Source organism: Buteo buteo, chromosome 2 (genome assembly GCF_964188355.1).
Source record: "Buteo buteo chromosome 2, bButBut1.hap1.1, whole genome shotgun sequence".
Classification (NCBI taxonomy): Eukaryota; Metazoa; Chordata; class Aves; order Accipitriformes; family Accipitridae; genus Buteo; species Buteo buteo.
The window spans coordinates 73,275,969-73,294,320 of NC_134172.1; the positions used below are offsets into that span (position 1 = coordinate 73,275,969).

At 37.4% G+C, this 18,352-nt stretch overlaps 2 protein-coding genes across 5 annotated transcripts in view; one reads left to right on the top strand and one right to left on the bottom strand.

The window, feature by feature from the left end:
- The first annotated feature begins 42 nt into the window (after nt 1-42).
- RTF2 (replication termination factor 2) overlaps nt 43-18,352 on the top strand; it is a 29,500-nt gene continuing 11,190 nt past the window's right edge. The window contains exons 1-5 of the mRNA XM_075019849.1: nt 43-179; nt 1,330-1,424; nt 1,527-1,620; nt 1,812-1,951; nt 3,222-3,300. Coding sequence (XP_074875950.1) covers nt 111-179; nt 1,330-1,424; nt 1,527-1,620; nt 1,812-1,951; nt 3,222-3,300 — 477 coding nt within the window. The 5' untranslated portion in view covers nt 43-110. The remainder of the gene's footprint in view (nt 180-1,329; nt 1,425-1,526; nt 1,621-1,811; nt 1,952-3,221; nt 3,301-18,352) is intronic.
- Nucleotides 9,707-17,439, bottom strand: LOC142026624 (putative beta-1,3-galactosyl-O-glycosyl-glycoprotein beta-1,6-N-acetylglucosaminyltransferase 7). 4 transcript variants are annotated; one of them, XM_075019828.1, is made up of 6 exons: nt 17,000-17,439; nt 14,390-14,517; nt 13,792-13,885; nt 11,960-12,991; nt 11,393-11,488; nt 9,707-10,594 (listed from the first exon to the last, which is right to left on the bottom strand). In XM_075019828.1, exons 4-6 carry the CDS (start codon nt 12,933-12,935, stop codon nt 10,368-10,370), a joined length of 1,299 nt encoding a protein of 432 aa, XP_074875929.1. In that variant the 5' UTR covers nt 12,936-12,991; nt 13,792-13,885; nt 14,390-14,517; nt 17,000-17,439; the 3' UTR covers nt 9,707-10,367. The 4 variants fall into 4 exon arrangements, with proteins under 4 accessions (XP_074875929.1, XP_074875918.1, XP_074875910.1 ...); XM_075019817.1 differs by having other exon boundaries at nt 13,792-13,923; XM_075019809.1 differs by having other exon boundaries at nt 13,792-14,517.

Here is an 18,352-nt window from a genome sequence, read left to right on the forward strand (position 1 = left end):
GCACAGCGATGACGCTCTCAGGGCACGCCGGAAGTACTTCACTCCTCCTCCGGAAGTGTGCGGCGTGTGAGGGGGGGCGGACGCGGAAGCGTAGCGCTGCGGGCGGCGAGATGGGATGCGATGGCGGCACCATCCCCAAGCGGCACGAGCTGGTCAAGGGGCCCCGCAAAGTCGAGAAGGTCGGAGGGGGCTGCGGGGAGCGCGGCCGGGGGCCGTCGGAGCGGCTTTGTGAGCCTGGGCCCTCACCGTGGGCCCGTGGCCCGGGGGGGGAGAGAGAGAGGCCCCGCGGAGGCCTGGTTAGCCCTGCCCGTCACGTAGTGCCTGCGAGCTGGGCATGGTGGTCCGGCTGCTGGCAGCATAGGGGAGAACACCCTTCTGCGCGGCACCGGGCCTGCCGGTACCGCCGCAGGGTGACTTATCTGTGGCACTGCCGGCAGCTGTAGTGGAGATCCCGTTGTTTTCTGGAGGGCTTTTTTGGACCTAAGTCGTTCTGCTGCACGCATGGGGTTTAGCGGCCTCCTTCACCTAGGGTTATGGTGTCTGCCGGTAACACTCTTCATAGGTCGTTTAATAGTGTGACCAGACCGTTGGCCATTTCTACATTCCATCTGCTTGCATCCTGAATGTTGCTTGGGCTCTCTTTTTAGAATGTTTTAGGGTAATGGGTATTCAGTGGTGTCACGTGTGTGGATAGGTGTATGAAGATTGGGAAAAATCTTGCAGGAAGTGGCAGAAAACTTAGGCAAATTATACTTGCTGATGTAAAACAAGTAAATAAAATCCACTTCTTCCCCACACCTGGCTATCAGGGTAGCTGTGAACCTTGGCCTTTCTTTTATGGCTTAATCTGTCATAAAATTCATGGGTTTTAGGCTGGAGGTTCAGGTAGCATCCTGACATCCCTAGGTTAGCTTTTCTTGTTATCTTGTTCCTTGCAGGGAGTGGAACTGGTAGTTGACACAAGCAGGGATGAGATGTAGAACTAGAGAGAAGAGGGTAGTGGAGAACATGTGAAGAGCAAAAAAGAATAAAGAGGGAAGGGGACAGGTGGAAGTGGCAAAAAATAAGAAAACTGAGTTAGAGTTAGGAAGATGGGTCCTGAGGTGCAGAAATGTTTTCAATAGATAGAGGTAGACCCTCAGAACTGGTCATGAATTTTGCTAAAAGGTTTTGCTAAAGTTATTTTACAGATTAGCTTTGAATGCAGAAAGTAGGTTGGGTAAGACCTGGGGATTTGATTAATGCTTCAAGTATTACTTGAATTTTATGTTCAAAAAATTTGCAAATATACAAGCTATTTTAAAATCACGAGTATTTTTTTTCCTTCAGGTTGACAAAAATGCTGAGTTGGTGGCAAGATGGTACTACTGTGCTCTGAGTCAAGAGAAATTACGTCGGCCAATTGTAGCTTGTGAGTTAGGCAGGTATGAATGTTTCCATATAGACCGCTATATTAAAAGGTACTAATTTCTAAATAAAAGAATGTTATGAGTATCAAATATGATACTAAGAATTTTATGTTACAGATTGTATAATAAAGATGCTATCATTGAATTTCTGTTGGACAAGTCAGCTGATAAAGCTCCTGTGGAAGCTGCATTACATATCAAGAGCATTAAGGTAAACAGGTTGTCTCTTATATTAAAGAGCATCATGAAAAGTAAAAGATGCTACAAAACCTCAATCTGTTTGTGTTCTCACTATATACTAAAAGTGTTAAAAATAGTAAATCACAATGAAAAAATCTTAGGGAATGTTATGGCTGAAAAATCATTAGTAAACAGCTTAAGGCTTGCATTTGTATTTTTCAGAATGTAACAGAACTAAACCTTGCAGATAATCCAGCTTGGAGTGGTGACAAAGAGAGTATAAAAGGTGACAAATATGATGACATCCAGTCTGCACGCTTTATATGCCCTGTGGTGGGATTGGAAATGAATGGAAGACATAGGTCAGTAAGCTTCTGGATTTTGCTCTTGGAAGCAAGTACTATGCTAAACTGAATATAGAGCAGGTAAAAATGCTTGAATCGATAATGTTGCAAATCATGTACTTACTCAAGCCCTTCTGGGGAATATTTGTCCTCATTTCAGAAGGAGGGAGTTCAGGACACTACTAAGGGTCCTTTCATTTCATGTTCTAGAGGAAAGATAAAAAGTTAACCCTTTCCTAAATGAATTTATGTGTATAATCAAGAGCAGAGGGCTATGTTTGCAGAGAAAAAGTGACTAAAAGTTGTTTGGGGGCTAAACCACGGGAGATTGGATGAGGCCTCCCTTTGTGTCACATCAAGCAATTCTACCTCTCCCTGTGTTAGGATCAGAATGGAGATGGATTGTATATCTCTTCTAATCCTGCAATACTATCTCGTTTTTATTGGGCTGAGGAAGGACATTTCTTTGCATCCTGGTTTGGGCAAATTAGCAATTTCTTTTTCTATGCATGTTAACCCTGATGAGTGAGAAGAGGCTGGGTTCGCAGCTTAATAGTTGCAAAGTATTTCTTTCTTCAGAGAGTGATTAGCTGGGAGATATTCAGGTGGAATCAAAGAGACAACCTGAAAAGTAAACCTATTTTCACCAGAGCCACCTTAGTATTTTTCAGTTCAGTTGAGGGTGACGGACAGGAAAGGATTAACAGTACCTCTCAGGAAAGGGAAGTTACATGAACCCTGCACGTAATTGCTTCACATAGTCTTGCAAGAATCTTCTATGTGGACAGAAGAGATGTGGGAGAACAGACTCAGGCTAAGGTCGCTTGTTACAGCTTTGCTGGAGAGCTTGAGTCAGAGTAAGTGAAACCAATAAGCTTGGTGCAAGGTGGAACCATTCAAATAGTGTAACTTTGTAATAAAACAGATCATGGTGATGATTCCAGAGAAGCCTGTGTGGACCTGTAGCAAATGTACAAAAACATCTCAAGAGCTTCTGTTTTGCTAAGATCCCCTTGAGAGATTGTCATAAAACTACACTGAATTATACAGAGAATAAAATAACAAAATACGTGTTGTGGTTTAATGTACACAATATTTTTCATTCAATTCATACATAATGCCTACTTAAAGGTGCTGATACCTTGATTAGCTGCAAGAATTTGTAAGGAGAAAGTTGGCTGTGTCCTGCTAGCCCATTGCAGTGTTGTTTCTGTGACAAATCAGAACTGCGCATACATCTTTTAGATACCGGGTTTCTTAAAAATGATTGTATGTCTTTTCTTTGAAGGTTTTGCTTCTTGAGAAACTGTGGCTGTGTGTTCTCTGAACGTGCTCTCAAAGAAATTAAATCAGAAGTTTGTCACAAGGTGAGTTTTTCTTCAGCTTAAGTAGCAGTGAGGTCATGTATGACCTTCACAGATAGATATATAGATACAGGTACATACTTGTGTGTACAATTGCATTCACACCCACTATAGTAAAATGTTTTTTTTTACGTGAAGATGCAAATTGAAATGGAACTTGTAAAAGTTTTGTTTTATGATGGCCTGAAGTAATTCTGTATGGCCTTTTTAAATAAAAACGTGTTACTAAGTAGTTGTAAATATGAGTATTTTTGTTCTCAAAGACAGTTTGATTTTGCAGTAACTACTTTAGAAATTTCATTTTTTCAAATATTTGGTTATAATTTCAGTTTAAAAAAAGGGTGATTGTTTTTGGTTTGGGGTTTTGGGTATTTAGTTTGGTTTGGTTGGGTTTTTTTTCCTGAAAGCATGTGGTTTGTGTTTTATCAATGTTGCTCTATGTGTTGAAACTGATTACATTTTCAGCTTATGTTTTGATCCCTGTATTTTTAAAGGACACTGTCGTCTTTTGGGGGTGGGGGGGGAGCAACTCTTCATAGAATTTTCAGCAATTACATGAATTATTGTAGAAATTGACTGCATTTCATTTTACAGTGCTGGTTTGATCTCATTATATCAGTTTCTTTGTAGCTAGGGGCAATGATAAAAGTTGCAAATACTCTTTTTTTTTCCTATCACTACTTTTATTTATTACCAGTGAGGTTTGTGGTATAGTTGCCACTTTTAGACAGAGTTATTTTTCAGCAAACACCCTGATATTGGATAGAACATTTGTATTAAACAAGACCTGTGAAGGAAAAACTTTCTTGGTAAGTTGTTGCAGGTGATGTGGAATATTGTTAATTAGGTTTAGCCTCATATTGCTACTTTCAGTGCTAATTTTGTTCTGTAGAATACCAGTTTAGTCCTAATGGCTCTGCTTTGCTGTTGGCAGATACTAATTTATTTTTAATGAGTTTTTTTGTTTTCATCTAAATTTTTGTTAATAGGTGGATGTAACTTGATTATTAAATGCAGGAATTAAAAGTTTTGTCCATGGTTTGGCCAGTCTGGTAATCTTATAAAAACTAAATGAATACCATGTGTTTTCTGGATTTTTTAATAATCAGTATTTATCATAGCCTCATATTTGCAAGCAACTATTTTCACATATATGTGAATTCTTCACAGTATTCAGAAGGATAATGAGGTGGATAATAACACAGTCTAGTCTGTCATCATTTCATTATTGGATTTTGGTGCACAAAGACAATGGTAACCAGCTGGGAGAATGTGTTTTAGTCCAGATTTCCTTTGATTAAGGTCGAAGAGTGATTTGGTAGATTTTTGGGTATATACTGATAATGTTCTCATTCTGTATTCAAAATCAAGAAGGGGACCAGAACTCTTCTGAATAGGATCGTGAGGAACTGGTTGCCATGCTTTCTGGTAGCTAACAGTTTGTTTATATCCAAAGCATTAATTAGCAGCATTCCCCCAGCACATTCTATCTTTATGTACCAATGGGGCATGCAGTGAAATGAACTAGAACTAATGAAGAAGGAGGAAAATGAAGTGTTGTGTATTGTACATATGCTAAGATTAGAAATTGTTTATTAATAAATAGAATCTTCTTCTGGTACGTGTTTTTTGAAAATGCAAAAAATTTCTAAACTACAGAATGTTTGAATGTTGTGGATTGCCATACATATGTTTCTACTGGTGCTAACTACTGTATTTTAAGAATTACAATATGTTTTTTGAACCGAAATGCAACCTGTGGGATCCATGTGGGCCACAGCATTTTTTTTTTTTTCATGGCCTTGCCACCTTCTGTCTGCCAGTGTGTGCCCAGATGCCAAGCCCTGTGTGCCCTGCCATGTCTGCGTGTGCGGAGGCATTGTTACGTGACTTTGGAGAATGACGTGATGAGAGGAGTTCAAAAAGAACAATGCTGTATTTGCTTGTTTACGCTGTGTATTCAGTCTCTCTTCAGCTAGCAGCATCTGTGTTTTCACTTCATCCCAGGGGACAAGTTTTATAGCACGGATGTAAACTTGGAGAAGTGTCAATCTAGGAGCTGTGTGGCAGTTCTTTTCCCCACTACTGTGAAATTCAGGAAAGCTCTTTCAAAACAAGCTGCTATTGTGCATTAATTTTGCCCGTGAGCCTACAGAGCAATCTTGATAGTCTGCTAAATTGTAAACAGCAACGGCTTCCCAAAAGACTTTGTCAAACAGATGCTGTAATGGTGCAGTGAAAACATTCACCAGAGAATACAGATATCCAGCAGCCCAAACAACAGTTCTGCAGTCCTCACCTTCATGCTCATATACTTCAAACTAGATTATCTGAACTAGATAATGAATGTGTATTTACATACTACAAGATGCATATCACAATATGTTGTGCTTCATGAAACTGTACAAAATTACTTTCCTGTGCTCAGAGCAGAGGATTGCTTCCTTTCCATGCCTTCTGGCTTGGCTCATGGGAATGCTTACCACTTTGTGAGAAGTCCCACAGACAGTTGTCTCACTGCTTGATCTTCTTCGCAGTTTTTTCTGTGGCAGCTCATACAAGAAGTAGAGCAATCTGTTTGTGCAGTGATATGCAGATCATGAAATAAGTGTTTAGGAAAAATTGAATGCATATGCAGATTTTGTCTAATTCAAGGAAATAGATGAAGAATTCAGCATTCCTTGGTTTATCTCAACAGTACTTGCTGTAGTACTAGATTTTGAAAGGCATTATGGAGTCTAGGTACAGGGAGGATGAAGCAGTCTTTCTATCAGAGTTCTCTTTCAAAAAACCATACTTTGCCTCAACAGAAACTTTACATGAAGAGCTGACAGTATTAAATCCCCATATATTTATCTGCTTTTACTGGAATTGTTAAAAAGACTGTACTGGTACTGGGGAAAGACACAAGAATGTGAGAGGAAACTGTCATGGATGGAGGACTTTTAGTAACGCAACTGTAGTTAATGTGTGAGGCCTGTTTTTAAGTGACTTGCTTCCCTTGGAAGTAAACTGTTCTTTCTTGCTTCACATCTTAAGTAGCAGTATACTGAAGGATTCAAGTTTAAAAATAGCATTAGAATGTGAAAACTCTTAAGGCAAACAAACAGTCAGACACTGTAGCAAAGTTGAGAGAGAGAAATTGTCTCTTACTGCCCGAATGGTAAATGCTTTGAACTGTCTTGCCAAAATATAAAACTTCCTGGCCAAAGATTTTTTGAAAGACCAATGAGAATTTTTTAGTGGAGGTTTATGTTGGAGAGCGAGCTTGTTAGATGAAGTGTTTGGGACAAATTTTGAAGCTTCTAACTATTTAGGCTGAAAAGAGTTGAAAAAGAGCTTTGTCTAAAACACAGCAACTGTTTACAATGAATACAAATAAAACTTCCAATACCTTTTTACACAAGTGTATTTCATTTGAGCCATATTTTTGAGGTTTTGTACAGTAAGAAGAGAAAATTTGAACTATCAGTATTAAGTCACATGCTAAAATGTGCAGCATAGGACTTTAAATCGGCAGGCAGAGAAACAACTTTGCTTTCAGATAACAGAGTTTGGTGATGTAGCAGAAGCCCTGAAGATCAGGAGTTTTCTGCTGCCTTCTGCTTCCTGTTCTTCAGGAGGAATTATATGTGATGTGAAAACTGTCAGTTTAAACTTTGCACTTTTGAGTAGGATGTTCTCACCTATTGTTGTGTTTAATTCTCCAACAGACTACTAAAATTAAAAGAACAAGCAAGACCATTTCTACTCATTGTTTTTGTACTTGATATCTTGAAGGTTATAAGTTAGTGCTAATCTATGTTGGTCTGTAGATTTTGGTGGGGCACAAATCAAATGTTTTGGAACTTCTGTTCTAACTGGCTTCCTGATTCTTGCATAGGCAATCTTTGGTGCCTGCTTGTTTGGAAGTCTGCTATTTGACAAAAACTATGCTTTTAGAAATGATGGAATAAAAGAATCACCTAGCAGTGTATGCCACCTATTTAACTTCACTTTTGGGAGGTTGAAAAAGGCACCATTACCCATTTTTTTTATGTTGACTCTCCTGTCTGAGAAGTAACTGCTGGTGTAATAGTACGCTAGAGGTAGTTTGGAGACAGGGTAGTGGTTATTGAATCTGTGGTGGAAGTCCTTCTGGGAGTTCGGGTAGTCATTCTGGAAGTTAAGGACAAGATTACATTTTAAAAATGTAATTTCTTGTATCCCTTTAAAATTTATTTTGCAATTGTTTTCAGAGTCAACAGACTCTAATACACACTTGAAATAGTATCCTAACTATTAAAGTCTGTGCCATATAAAACACTTGATCAAATGTTTAACTTAGATACAGAGCTATTAAACATGTGCCTTGGGCTTTTTGAAATAGAAATTGTGCATACATCTTTCAGATACAGTTAATGTGTGTGCAGTATGTTATAGAGCATAGTGTTTCTTTGAACAAGGTCACATTGACACTATATGCTCTTAGATCAACAGTCACCAAAAGTTAGTAAACATTGGTTGCTGAGATCTAAAAGTTGTGATCGATCTACTCATAACATGGTAACGCATACAGAACTTAATGAACGCTTTTTATGTATGTTTAAATGCTCTCAGCTTCTGCAGTTTTATTACTTAATTTTTTACTGTTGTTAGAAGTAAAAAATCATTCAAGAATATAACGTGGTTATGGTCACTCAGAACAATGAGTAGAATACTGTTTCTTAATGATTGAGAATGAAGTGGTTTAATTATGATTTTCCTGGGGGTTTTATGTGTGTAAAATTTTGTTTAAAATACTAAATCCTTTAAGGAAGGAGGATCACATTCCAATGATTTTCCTGGATTGATGTGGGTAAAGTCATACCTAAATTGTATTTTAAGAGGGCTTTTTGTGCAGATTTTTTTTCCCCAGTTTGACTGGTTCAGTTTCTCCAAAACAAACCCATGTTATTTAGCACCTTGCTATTGAATTTATCCTTTTAATTCAATTCAGAAGCGATACACAACAATAGTTCTGTGTGATGGTGACGAAAGGTGAAAGCTACATACTGGATTTGCTGCAATGATTGTAACAAGGAACGTTCCATTCACGTTTTAAAAGAGAACATGGAGTGGATAAATGCTGGCAATGCCCTACAGTGGATTGGGTGTGGTTTGGAGATAAATTAATTATGAATATTGCTATGATTAATACATGACAGAGACCCATTAGCTTCAGTAATGGTTTTCAGAGGGACTGTCAACAAACTCGGTGTGAGCATGCTGCATGGCCTTTTTTTTTCTTGCCTTTTTTTTTCCCCTTTATTTTCCTCCATAAAAAAAGCATGTCCAGCAATATTTAGCCACAAGATAAGTCCTGGATTGTACATGAAACTGAGTACAGGCCTTTGGGTTGCATTTGTAAGTTTCTGTAAATAAATAGGGACCAGATGGTCTGTCTTTAGGTTAAAGTTCATTTGAAAGAAATTATGTTTCCAAGAAACTCGTGTGGGAAAATGAGCAGTACAGTTCCAGGAACCTGGGAATAAGTTTGTAATAAGAAACTTTCATGTTCTATTGTTAGGTCATTTGTTGATTCATTTGATTTTTTGGGGGAAAAACACTTAAATCTGTAAGTCAGTTTTCTTGTAAAAACTGAGTGATATTTTGGGTGCATATTGAAGCTTACATTTAAATTGCTCCTAGACATTTATTTATAATTTGTAGTTTCTAACCAAGTCAGCTTATAAGTAACAAGATATATCTTATTAGTTCCCATCAGAGTTCATGCAAAATAATTGGGAGTTTATTTGGGTTTACTGGAATGAAACTTCCATCTGCATTCTTGCTAACATACTTCTAAAGGAGGATGGATGAACAGTCTGAAATCTCACAATTCAGGTTTCTCCTAGTCTCTTTCTGTCAGTAGCACCTAACTAAAGACCTCTGGAGACAGGTTGTAGAGATGGTCTTGTAAGACATTTATTTAATCCCGTGGAAGAGTTGTCATATTGTATGAAAAACTACCACCTATATCCTCTCTGTTCCCTTATATTCCCCCAGTCTTTTTGGTTGTAAGAGTCCTGAAGAGGAAAGAGCAACTCTTGCCTGGAAAAGGGCTGGATCCTTGTTCTTTTATTACTGTTCCCTGGTTTTGCCTGTGTTTGTGCTGTGTTGTGTTGAAAGGCATACGGTGAGACCAGTGAGTGCTGCATTTGGTCTGCAGAGGGTTTGGGAAATGAGATGCTTGTCCTGGTTGCTGCTAGGCGTTCTCTCTGATTGCTGCAGACTGTTGCAAGGTTCAGGGAAGTTCTGTTTTCCCTCAGTCAGGTACACTGGGATTGAAAGGTGGCTTTTCACTCAGTTTTCCTTTGTTCCCTGGCCTCAAATTTCCCATGTCTCCTTGCCCTAAACCTCTGCAGACACTCAGAAACAGGGACTTAAAGGTAAACATGCATTGCAGGATCCCTGCTACTGTTCATGGCACACATACCCTTTTCATTAGGAGCAAAGCCTGAGTAGTGCAAGAGTGATGTTGCCATGCTACACAATGAAATTAGAAATGCAGCTGGCCATGGAAAAAAAAAAACACAACAAGAAAACAAACAGTGAAATGGACTGTCTGAAACTGGTTTTCACTTGCTTATCTACAAGCTCTGAAATTTTAGCATGAACTTCCATTACTCAAGATAATCTATTTCATAAGACATACACTAGACATAACTTTAATTAACTTGTGTTCTTCATATTTTATCTTTGTTCAGTCATTGCTTCCATTTTATTATTTTCATACCAGTTAGTCCTTTTTCTGGCTGCAGACATGAGGAATATGTATTTTTCCAGTTAAATAAGTCACTTGGTTATGAACTTCCCCCATGTCTTCAATAAATTATAGACTTAGGCATGTCATTTTCTTTGAGAATCAACCCATCAGTAGTTGTTGCTCTTTATCTTATTGTAATAAATAAAAACTTTATTTCACTGGCAGACTGGTAGTACAGTATTGTGCTTACTCTCATGCTGTAATGCATAGAGTGAAGTCTATGGCTAAAAACGTTAATGGTTTCTATCAGTGTTTTGAACACTTGTTTAGATGTTAGTTAAGCTCAAACATTCAGCTTCATGTTGAAGTAGTTCTCTTCCTGAAAACGCCAGTGATCTTCAATTGGGACTTTTGCCTGGTGCAGTACTTTAAGCCTGTAGCGTCTCTCTAGGCAGTCCGTAACAAGTGGATATGTTGCAGGCTCAAATTTGTTGGCAAACAGATGAGGTGATTCAATAATCCACTGCAAATCCCCTAGTCCATAGACACAAATGTCTCTGATGTAATGACCTGCAAAGACAAATTGAAGGTATCTGAAAACAGCAGAAAGCTGAACAGAATCATTTAAAAAACCAGTTTCACTCTGTAGTGTTACTAACAAAAATTACCTTTTGATTTCACATACAAGATCATTGAAATATATCTGGAGGATAAAGCTAGATTTTAAAGATAAAGGTGAGGGCTTGATTTTATATTTTACACAAGTGAATGCATGTTACCTCCAGCTGCTTCATTGACATGTTGCTCTGCTTAATATTGTGTCTTGTAGTTGGGCATGCTGAAGTTCTGATCTCCTACTTCTATTTGGATACCTCTGTAATCGTGCAGTACTTCACTGTGCTGAGTTTATACAGTTACATATTTTAAATTTTTTTTTTTGCATGCTTTACACATGGTCAGCACTATTCTCCTTTTTTATCTCTATCTTCTTTTTATCTTACCTTCTTTAAATTGAAGAGATTTAACCCAGGGTTGATGAAAGTGACAAACATGCTTGTCAAGTAAACCCCCTACTCTTCACTGAAAACTGATCAGTCAAGTTAATGCATTGGTAATTGGAAGTTGAAAGAACGGTTGTCAGTATATGGATACTGTGACAAACTATGCAAGAATATATCGGAAGCTATTTAGATTGTATACAGTGGAGTAATGTAGTAGGGTGGCTTGCTGTTTTACTTGATACTCCCAAAATAAAATATATATGACCACTGAGGCACATTTCATAGCTAGTTTAAAGCATAATATATAATTTGCAATGAATGCTAGTCAATGAATCAAATTTGAATTCATGATCAAAATTCACATTACCTTTGCAGCCTTTGTGTGTGGTTCCTTCTTGATCTTTCCATTTAATGGCCCGTATGTTTCCTTCCCAGTCTGCATTGGGTGTAGCCCCTGGAGCATCTTTAAAAACAAGGTTCTGATAAGATTTCTTTCTACTTATTACAGGGAAAATTTTCACTGCTGAAGACTTTTTAAATGTAGCCACATTAAGTATTTATTTACAGATATTTACATCATATGAACAGGCATCATTCTCAGTTTTATTGCTTTTTTTATTCCTTGAGACCGTGAGCTTTCATGTAGCAAAAAAATGGTACTCTTTTTAAATCAACATTTTTCTAGCCTTGTAGCTAATGGTCTGCGCCATAAGTAGTACTTTTCTGGAGTCAAGCTTTGTTTCTCAGCCATCAGGAGATGTGACTTTTTGAAACGGCAGCATCAAGGCTGGAGAAATTACTATATTTATGCAATGCAACTCAATTAGGTGGTGGTGTTAAGCTCTGAACTGGAGCTCAGTAGCTCTCCGTGTCAGAGACCTTACAATGCTGTTGGTCCAGGGGTTATTCATAGTAGAAATAACATACATCTTACCATTTAAACGATTCAGTGTGACCCAGTAGTGTTCATCCGGACTGTACGTGTCTCTTGACCATTCAAGCAAACCTTTTGCACGTGCATCAGTCAATATAAACTCTACAAATTCTTTAGTGAGTATGTAATAGGCACTACCAAAATATATTGTCAAATTATATGGAGGTTTAGCTTTTATATTCTTTGTTGGATACACGTATGACATTCCAGAATGTACATATTCTCTGTAACTAACCTCTGTCCTGTGTTTCATGTGAAGTGGTTGGACTACCCCAGGAGTCATATTTTTACCATTCCATTTACTTTTGATGTATTGTATAATATCTCTGTTTGTTTTAATGGGATAATCTTGACCACATAGATTAATAACATAATTCCACTGAATTTTGGAACGAACTAGATCTCTCATGCAATTAATATCGGCTTGTAATCTTGAAAATCCTGCATAAACAACACTTTCTCTTTTTGAGGAAATAAAAATATTTTCAAAGCAATTAACAATGTTTTGTACAGCAGCTTTATAATCTTTTGGTGACTTTTCATCAACATGTATGCAGTAAATATTCTGAGGCATATAAATAGCTCTTAGCAGCTTTACAAACATTTCCAGCTCCTTGTGAATTGTGATAATGTATGCCAATGAGAAATTTCCCTCTTCATCTGACAGTGGTCTTGTGATGAAATGCAGAGTCTTCAAAACCATGGAGCAGTTGCATGAAGTCTGAATGCAGCTGAGTGGTTTAGGTTGGTGGGTATTCTGACAAAAGTTTCCAATTTTAAAGGCAGCAGTTTTCCCCATAAAAAGAGCTGAACAAAGTTCATCTGGGTAAAAACCACACTCTGCTGTATTTGCATTAAATTTTTGTTCATTTGGCTCTTCAGAAAGCGTATCCTTTAGGTAGATAAAAGTGTAGATGAACATACAGACAGCAATGCACACTAAAAATCCTGATTTTGTTGCATCAAGTGGGTTCATCTTTTATTTTCCAGATACTGTCTTCTCATCATAGTTCAATTAAGCATTCAGATTATCTGAAAGGAAAAGTGAGATAAAGAGAGGGAGAGAACCTTTTTGACTTTTTAATAGATTACATGTTAGTGATGCATTTATGAATGTTGAGATTACTCTCTTCCCAGTTACCAGGAGGAACTCTCTGTACTCCTGCTCATGCTGCAGTGTACTCAGCCACCGAAAATGGTACTTGCAGAGCCACAAAGCAGTCTTTCTAGGACAAACAAAATTATCCAAAGAACCCAAAATGGCTTTGTACACTTCATTACTTAAGCAAGTGGGGGCCTAGCCCATCAGATAGAAGTTTCTTCTACTTTGAGGCAATGTATGTGCCAGTAGGTGACACAGTGCCATAGGTTGGTCAAGGGCTAGCTTTAGAATAGGAAAGGTGTGTGAGCACTGTGTGCTGAGGGGTGGCTGCTGCTGATATTTCCTTAAGGCCTTGGAAACCTTAAGTTCTGCCAGAGGACCAGAATTCAGTAAATTAAATCAGCAGAAAGTGTATTAAATAAACAAAAAGAAGAGACTAAAACGTAATCCACAAAATTCACTGGTTTTTATCCTTATAAAGTCAGTAAATGCTTCTAACTCTTTGAGAGATTTTTTTTTTCTTTTTTTTTTTCCTCTGACATCTTTGTATTAGTGCTTTGGAAAACGGAACATGTGGACAACGCTCATTTCTTATTTTTAGCATGTGTGCATAGCCTGAGATAACTACACTACTGCCAGTATTAGCATTAAGAGTTACCTGTGTATTTACATCACTATCAACAAAGGCTTTTTTCCATTGTGATTTTTTTTTTTGTTATGTTATGTATACCTTGTTGAAAAGTCAGAAGAATGAGTGCAGCAGTCCTGAATCCCACAGCAATTACATGAAGTCTTTATCCTTGAAGCATTTGGTATAGAACTTCCTAGAGAAAATATCAGGGCTGGAGGAAGGGTCCATCAACTGCCATTAAGCGTAACAGTTAAATTAAGAAAGATTTTATTTTTATTTTAAAGAAAATTAATTTTCTCTTATTTAATGAATTTGGTTTTAACAAAATTTGTATTTCACCTGTAGTTCATGCTTTGCAGCTGTCAACATCACAACATATTTGGTTTTACATAGGAACAGAGAACAAGCATATTTTTATAAAGGTAGTTTCTTTATAGGAATGCTATTGTGGTTAGAAGGCTCTTGGTTTTCATTAGAAAGAAATGGAAAATACTTTTTTAATGAAAACTCAGTATGCATCTGTCTTAGAAGCTTGAAAATAAAGAAGGCACTATAGTTAAAGTAGAAATGAGGCACAGAATTTAAAAAGCACTAAGCATACAGAATTTGAACCAAGAGAATGGATACTCTATATTATCACAATTTAAAAATCGTATTAGGCTCTTGGGAAAGAATGTATTTATCTTATTGTCCTTACTGGTAAGCACTGCATTTCATGCTGGAAGAATGCCTCTTTTCCACTTAGCATTCCAGAAAGTAGAGTTGTATGTTAGGTGGAGGGTTCATCCATTTTGCTTGTGTGTTCTGTCAGCAGTGCTCTTCAGTCTGCATTGAATGCACAGGCCAAAGAAAAATATTAGGAAATCAGGTCCCAGGAGGATATTTTTTTCTTCACAGCTCCTAAGGGATACATTTACTGCATAAACAAGCTTGATGTGAGTCTGTCATCCATTTGAACGAAAAGCTTCAGCAAATCAAATCCATGTCAACCTTTCAATATTGTGTGGAATGGAGGAGAAAAGGAATGCCATAGAAAGGTGATAGCCAGGATTTTCGCAGTAAAAATGAAATACGCGAGTGCTGTAGCTTGCTGAAGCTGACTACCAGACCTGAGAATAGATTTGCATAAGGGCCCTTATGTACCCTATAGCGGAAGTTGGGGAGAGGGAGTGTCTGTTAGGGAAGCACTGATGTTTGTGGACCTGGAGTCAGAAAAACTGTTTTATTCTGGGTGAATAATTACCGGAGGAGCATTGAGGTTGTTCTGAATTAGTGAACGTGATGAGATCTCTATGGTATGTCATGGGGAAGGTTCATTCTGGACATAAGAATTACACTGAAGACACTGGGCAGCTATAGAAATATTTGGGACTTTATACCTGCTTAGAATATAGAACATCTGTACAGAATGAGTGCACTCATCAGGTTTTTTCCTTAAATACATCTTTGTGGACAGGTTGCAAAGGATAGTTCCCTAGGGAACCAAGCTACAATCTGTTTCATACACTTAAATTTTTATTACCCTTCCAATAATAGGTTTTGGGTTGTTAAGTGTTTACTATGGATTTTTCCTATCGAACTGTGTGGCATCTAGAAGCTATTTTTATATGGTAGCATAAAAGTACACAAACACCCCATTATCAGGTAAGAAGAAACAATTCCTTCTCCAGTGTTAACATGTTTTTGGGGAATGACTAAATGATGAAGTCTTGCCTACAAGAACAGAATTTGACATCTTATAGCCTCAGGGTATATTACAGAATGAAAGCATTGGCTTTCTGGTAGTATTTTATCGGATTTAGACCTAGAATTGCAGCTGTTAGTCCCATTGTGTATGAAATTTGCCACTTAGAAGAAGCCTCTAGCCCCTACGCTATTGTCTGCTGTCAAGGACTGTGCTACCGTATTTCCTCCTGCCCTTGAAGAGCAAGATGTCATACTGTTGAGAAGATCCACTGTCCAGGCATAACCCAGTCTTGCCTTTTAGCTTTATTATGCAGGGGTGTTGTTATAGGCATTTATTGTTATCGGAATGTCTCTCTGAAACTCAACCTTTTCTATGTTATGGGTAGGTTTTCTGAATCTGGAGGATGAAGTTGTCTTAATTTTAGGAGTGCTGAGAGTAGTGTTTGACGTTCTTTGAAAAACAACCTGTTTGTAGGGATTTTCAAGCACCTTTGTGGCTGCATTTATGGATATTAACAGAAAATTGTTTTTGTAAGCCTAAGCTCCTCCACCTCAATTAAAAAGATAAACTCTAGAGAAAAGTGGAATTATGTTTATGCCTGAAAATAAGCCTGTGAAGAAATATCTCAGGTCATCAAGACGCCATTAGCTATATACTTTGCTGTGCATTTCATAGTAACAAATCATTTTACAATTCACTGTTTCTTCCTGCCATAGGATTTTGGACTGCATCATTGCACCTCTAAATATTCTGTTTTGTCTGTACTCCTTCTATTTGCTTAATATTATAAAATTTAGTCTGTATGACTTCATAATTCAGTGAAACAAATGACTTGGGAATACTTCATCTTCTAATAAAATGGTTAAAAGGCATTAACGCCTTATTTCCAAATCTTTTTATGTCTTTTTTTTTTTGTCTGACAGGTGTTTATGGAGGCATTAGTGTAGACATTTTATGAACAAGTGAATACTAATTCAGTCCTTTAGAAAATTAATGTTAAAATCAGCGCTTTTAACTGCTTTTTACTTTGCTTTGCTTTTTGCTTAAGCCTGAGTAGGTATGCCGAGCGTGCTTCTGTGTTGTGACATGGATCAAGTAAAAGAAAAAAATTTATCATCGGACCAAATTAATACTGCCTTAGAAATTTTAAATCATTCTTACTTAAAAGTATTGCATTGGCATTTACTGATATATATTCAACAGATATATGGAGGTTTAGCTGTTCATCTTTGCTATTTTTTGTTTTCCTGTTATGTTTTTTTTTTCCTTGTGTATTTGACCTCATAACAATTTAAAACAAATACTATGAAAGCTATTTAAACCCTTAAGTTATAGGGCTGTAAAAAAATTAAGTTGCTTGCAACAGAGCATAACAAGTATTTATAAGTATTGTGATTTTTATAATACAAACAACAGTAGTAGTAATGACCTCCATCCTACTGTACGTCTATGACAAAGTAAAAAAGAAAAAATTGCAGATTTGAGTATTTTTTTAAGTGAAATGGTCTTTCCGAAGTGAAAATATTTGTCACTTTACAAAAATTAAAATGTGTTTGTGTTTTAATAAAGATAAAGCAAAAACCTGAAGTCCTACATACAATCTAATTTATTCAGTCTTACCTTATACAAAATTAGCCAGGAGACGGCAGCATAATAAAAATAGAGAGTCCCATTGTCCTTCAGCAGAATTCAGACAGCATTTTTCATTCTGTCGCTTGTGTGGAGATGTTGCATAAGTGAAAGGGGTTAAACATTAACGTGAATGTTTTCATTTAAGACTTCGTCTGGCTTCCTGCAATGCTTAGCATATTTATTCTGCAGTAATGCTGTTTGGCTTCAGAAATGTCCTCTGCTTCACAATAATGAGAGAAAACTTGAGCTTCTCCAAATTCTGTTGCCACTCTGAGACAGCCTTTAAAGGGCTGAAATCAGACTTTCAAATATGTAGAGTATATTGCTGATGATTATAAATAGTATTGCTTTACCTCACAGGCTTTAACCTCTGCACTGCTAACGGAGCATGCTGGATGATGAGAACTGGAAAGGAAACGAGCCCTCTCCTCCTCTTCCTCCTCCTCCTCCTCCTCCTCCTCCTCCTCCCCCAGTTCTTAACTGTTTGCCTGCTGAAACTTTCCAATTTGCAGCAAATAAGTATAGCAAAGAATTGCCTCAGGTCATTTCTAGTAGCTGGAAGTTTAAAAGATAATAAATGAAATATCTTCTTCCGAAACTGAATGTTTACTGTGTTACTACTGTTATAAAGGTTCTTGGGGTTTTTAATAAGTGAAAAGTTAGCAGCTTAAACTTACTGGAATTAGGAAGCTTTGGGGTTCTAGAAATGAGTAAGAAGGCTGTTGTATTTTGGACGCATTCAGATGAAAACAGTGTGCTGGTCAGAAATAAATAGAAAAAAACCTCAAAGTAAATTAAGGCACAGCTGCAGGTATGGCAGATACAAAATGATCACTGACTGTAAGGGAAGCTCTGTAAATAGAGGCTTCTGCTTGGACAGTGTTTTTGTAGTAGGTGCTACAACTTCTGAGTAAAAGTTCACATTCTGTGAATTAGTGTGTAGGAGACTTTCCACTCTTCCCAAGTTATCATTTACTCTTTGACTTATTGTATGTCTGAGTAGGGTGGCAATGTCAAAAATTGTGTTCATCAAATCTTACAGTACTGAACTTATAATGAATAAACCTCTGGAAGAGTACCTCTCTTAAAACATGTTTTTAGTTAACTGTTACAAGAGACAATCTTTAATATACGAGCTTGTGTGGCTGGTAGATGAATGCCGATATGGTCCTTGGTTGAATAGGATGTCTGTTCAATCCTCTTTCTAAATACTAACCTGTTTAAAGAGGGACAGTCAGGTTGTGGTCATAGATGTTCCATAATCTGGTGGGAATTGTTTTGGAAAAGAATTCATGTCATTATGCATTTCCTAGTAGTGGTCATATTTAGGAGGACTGCAGG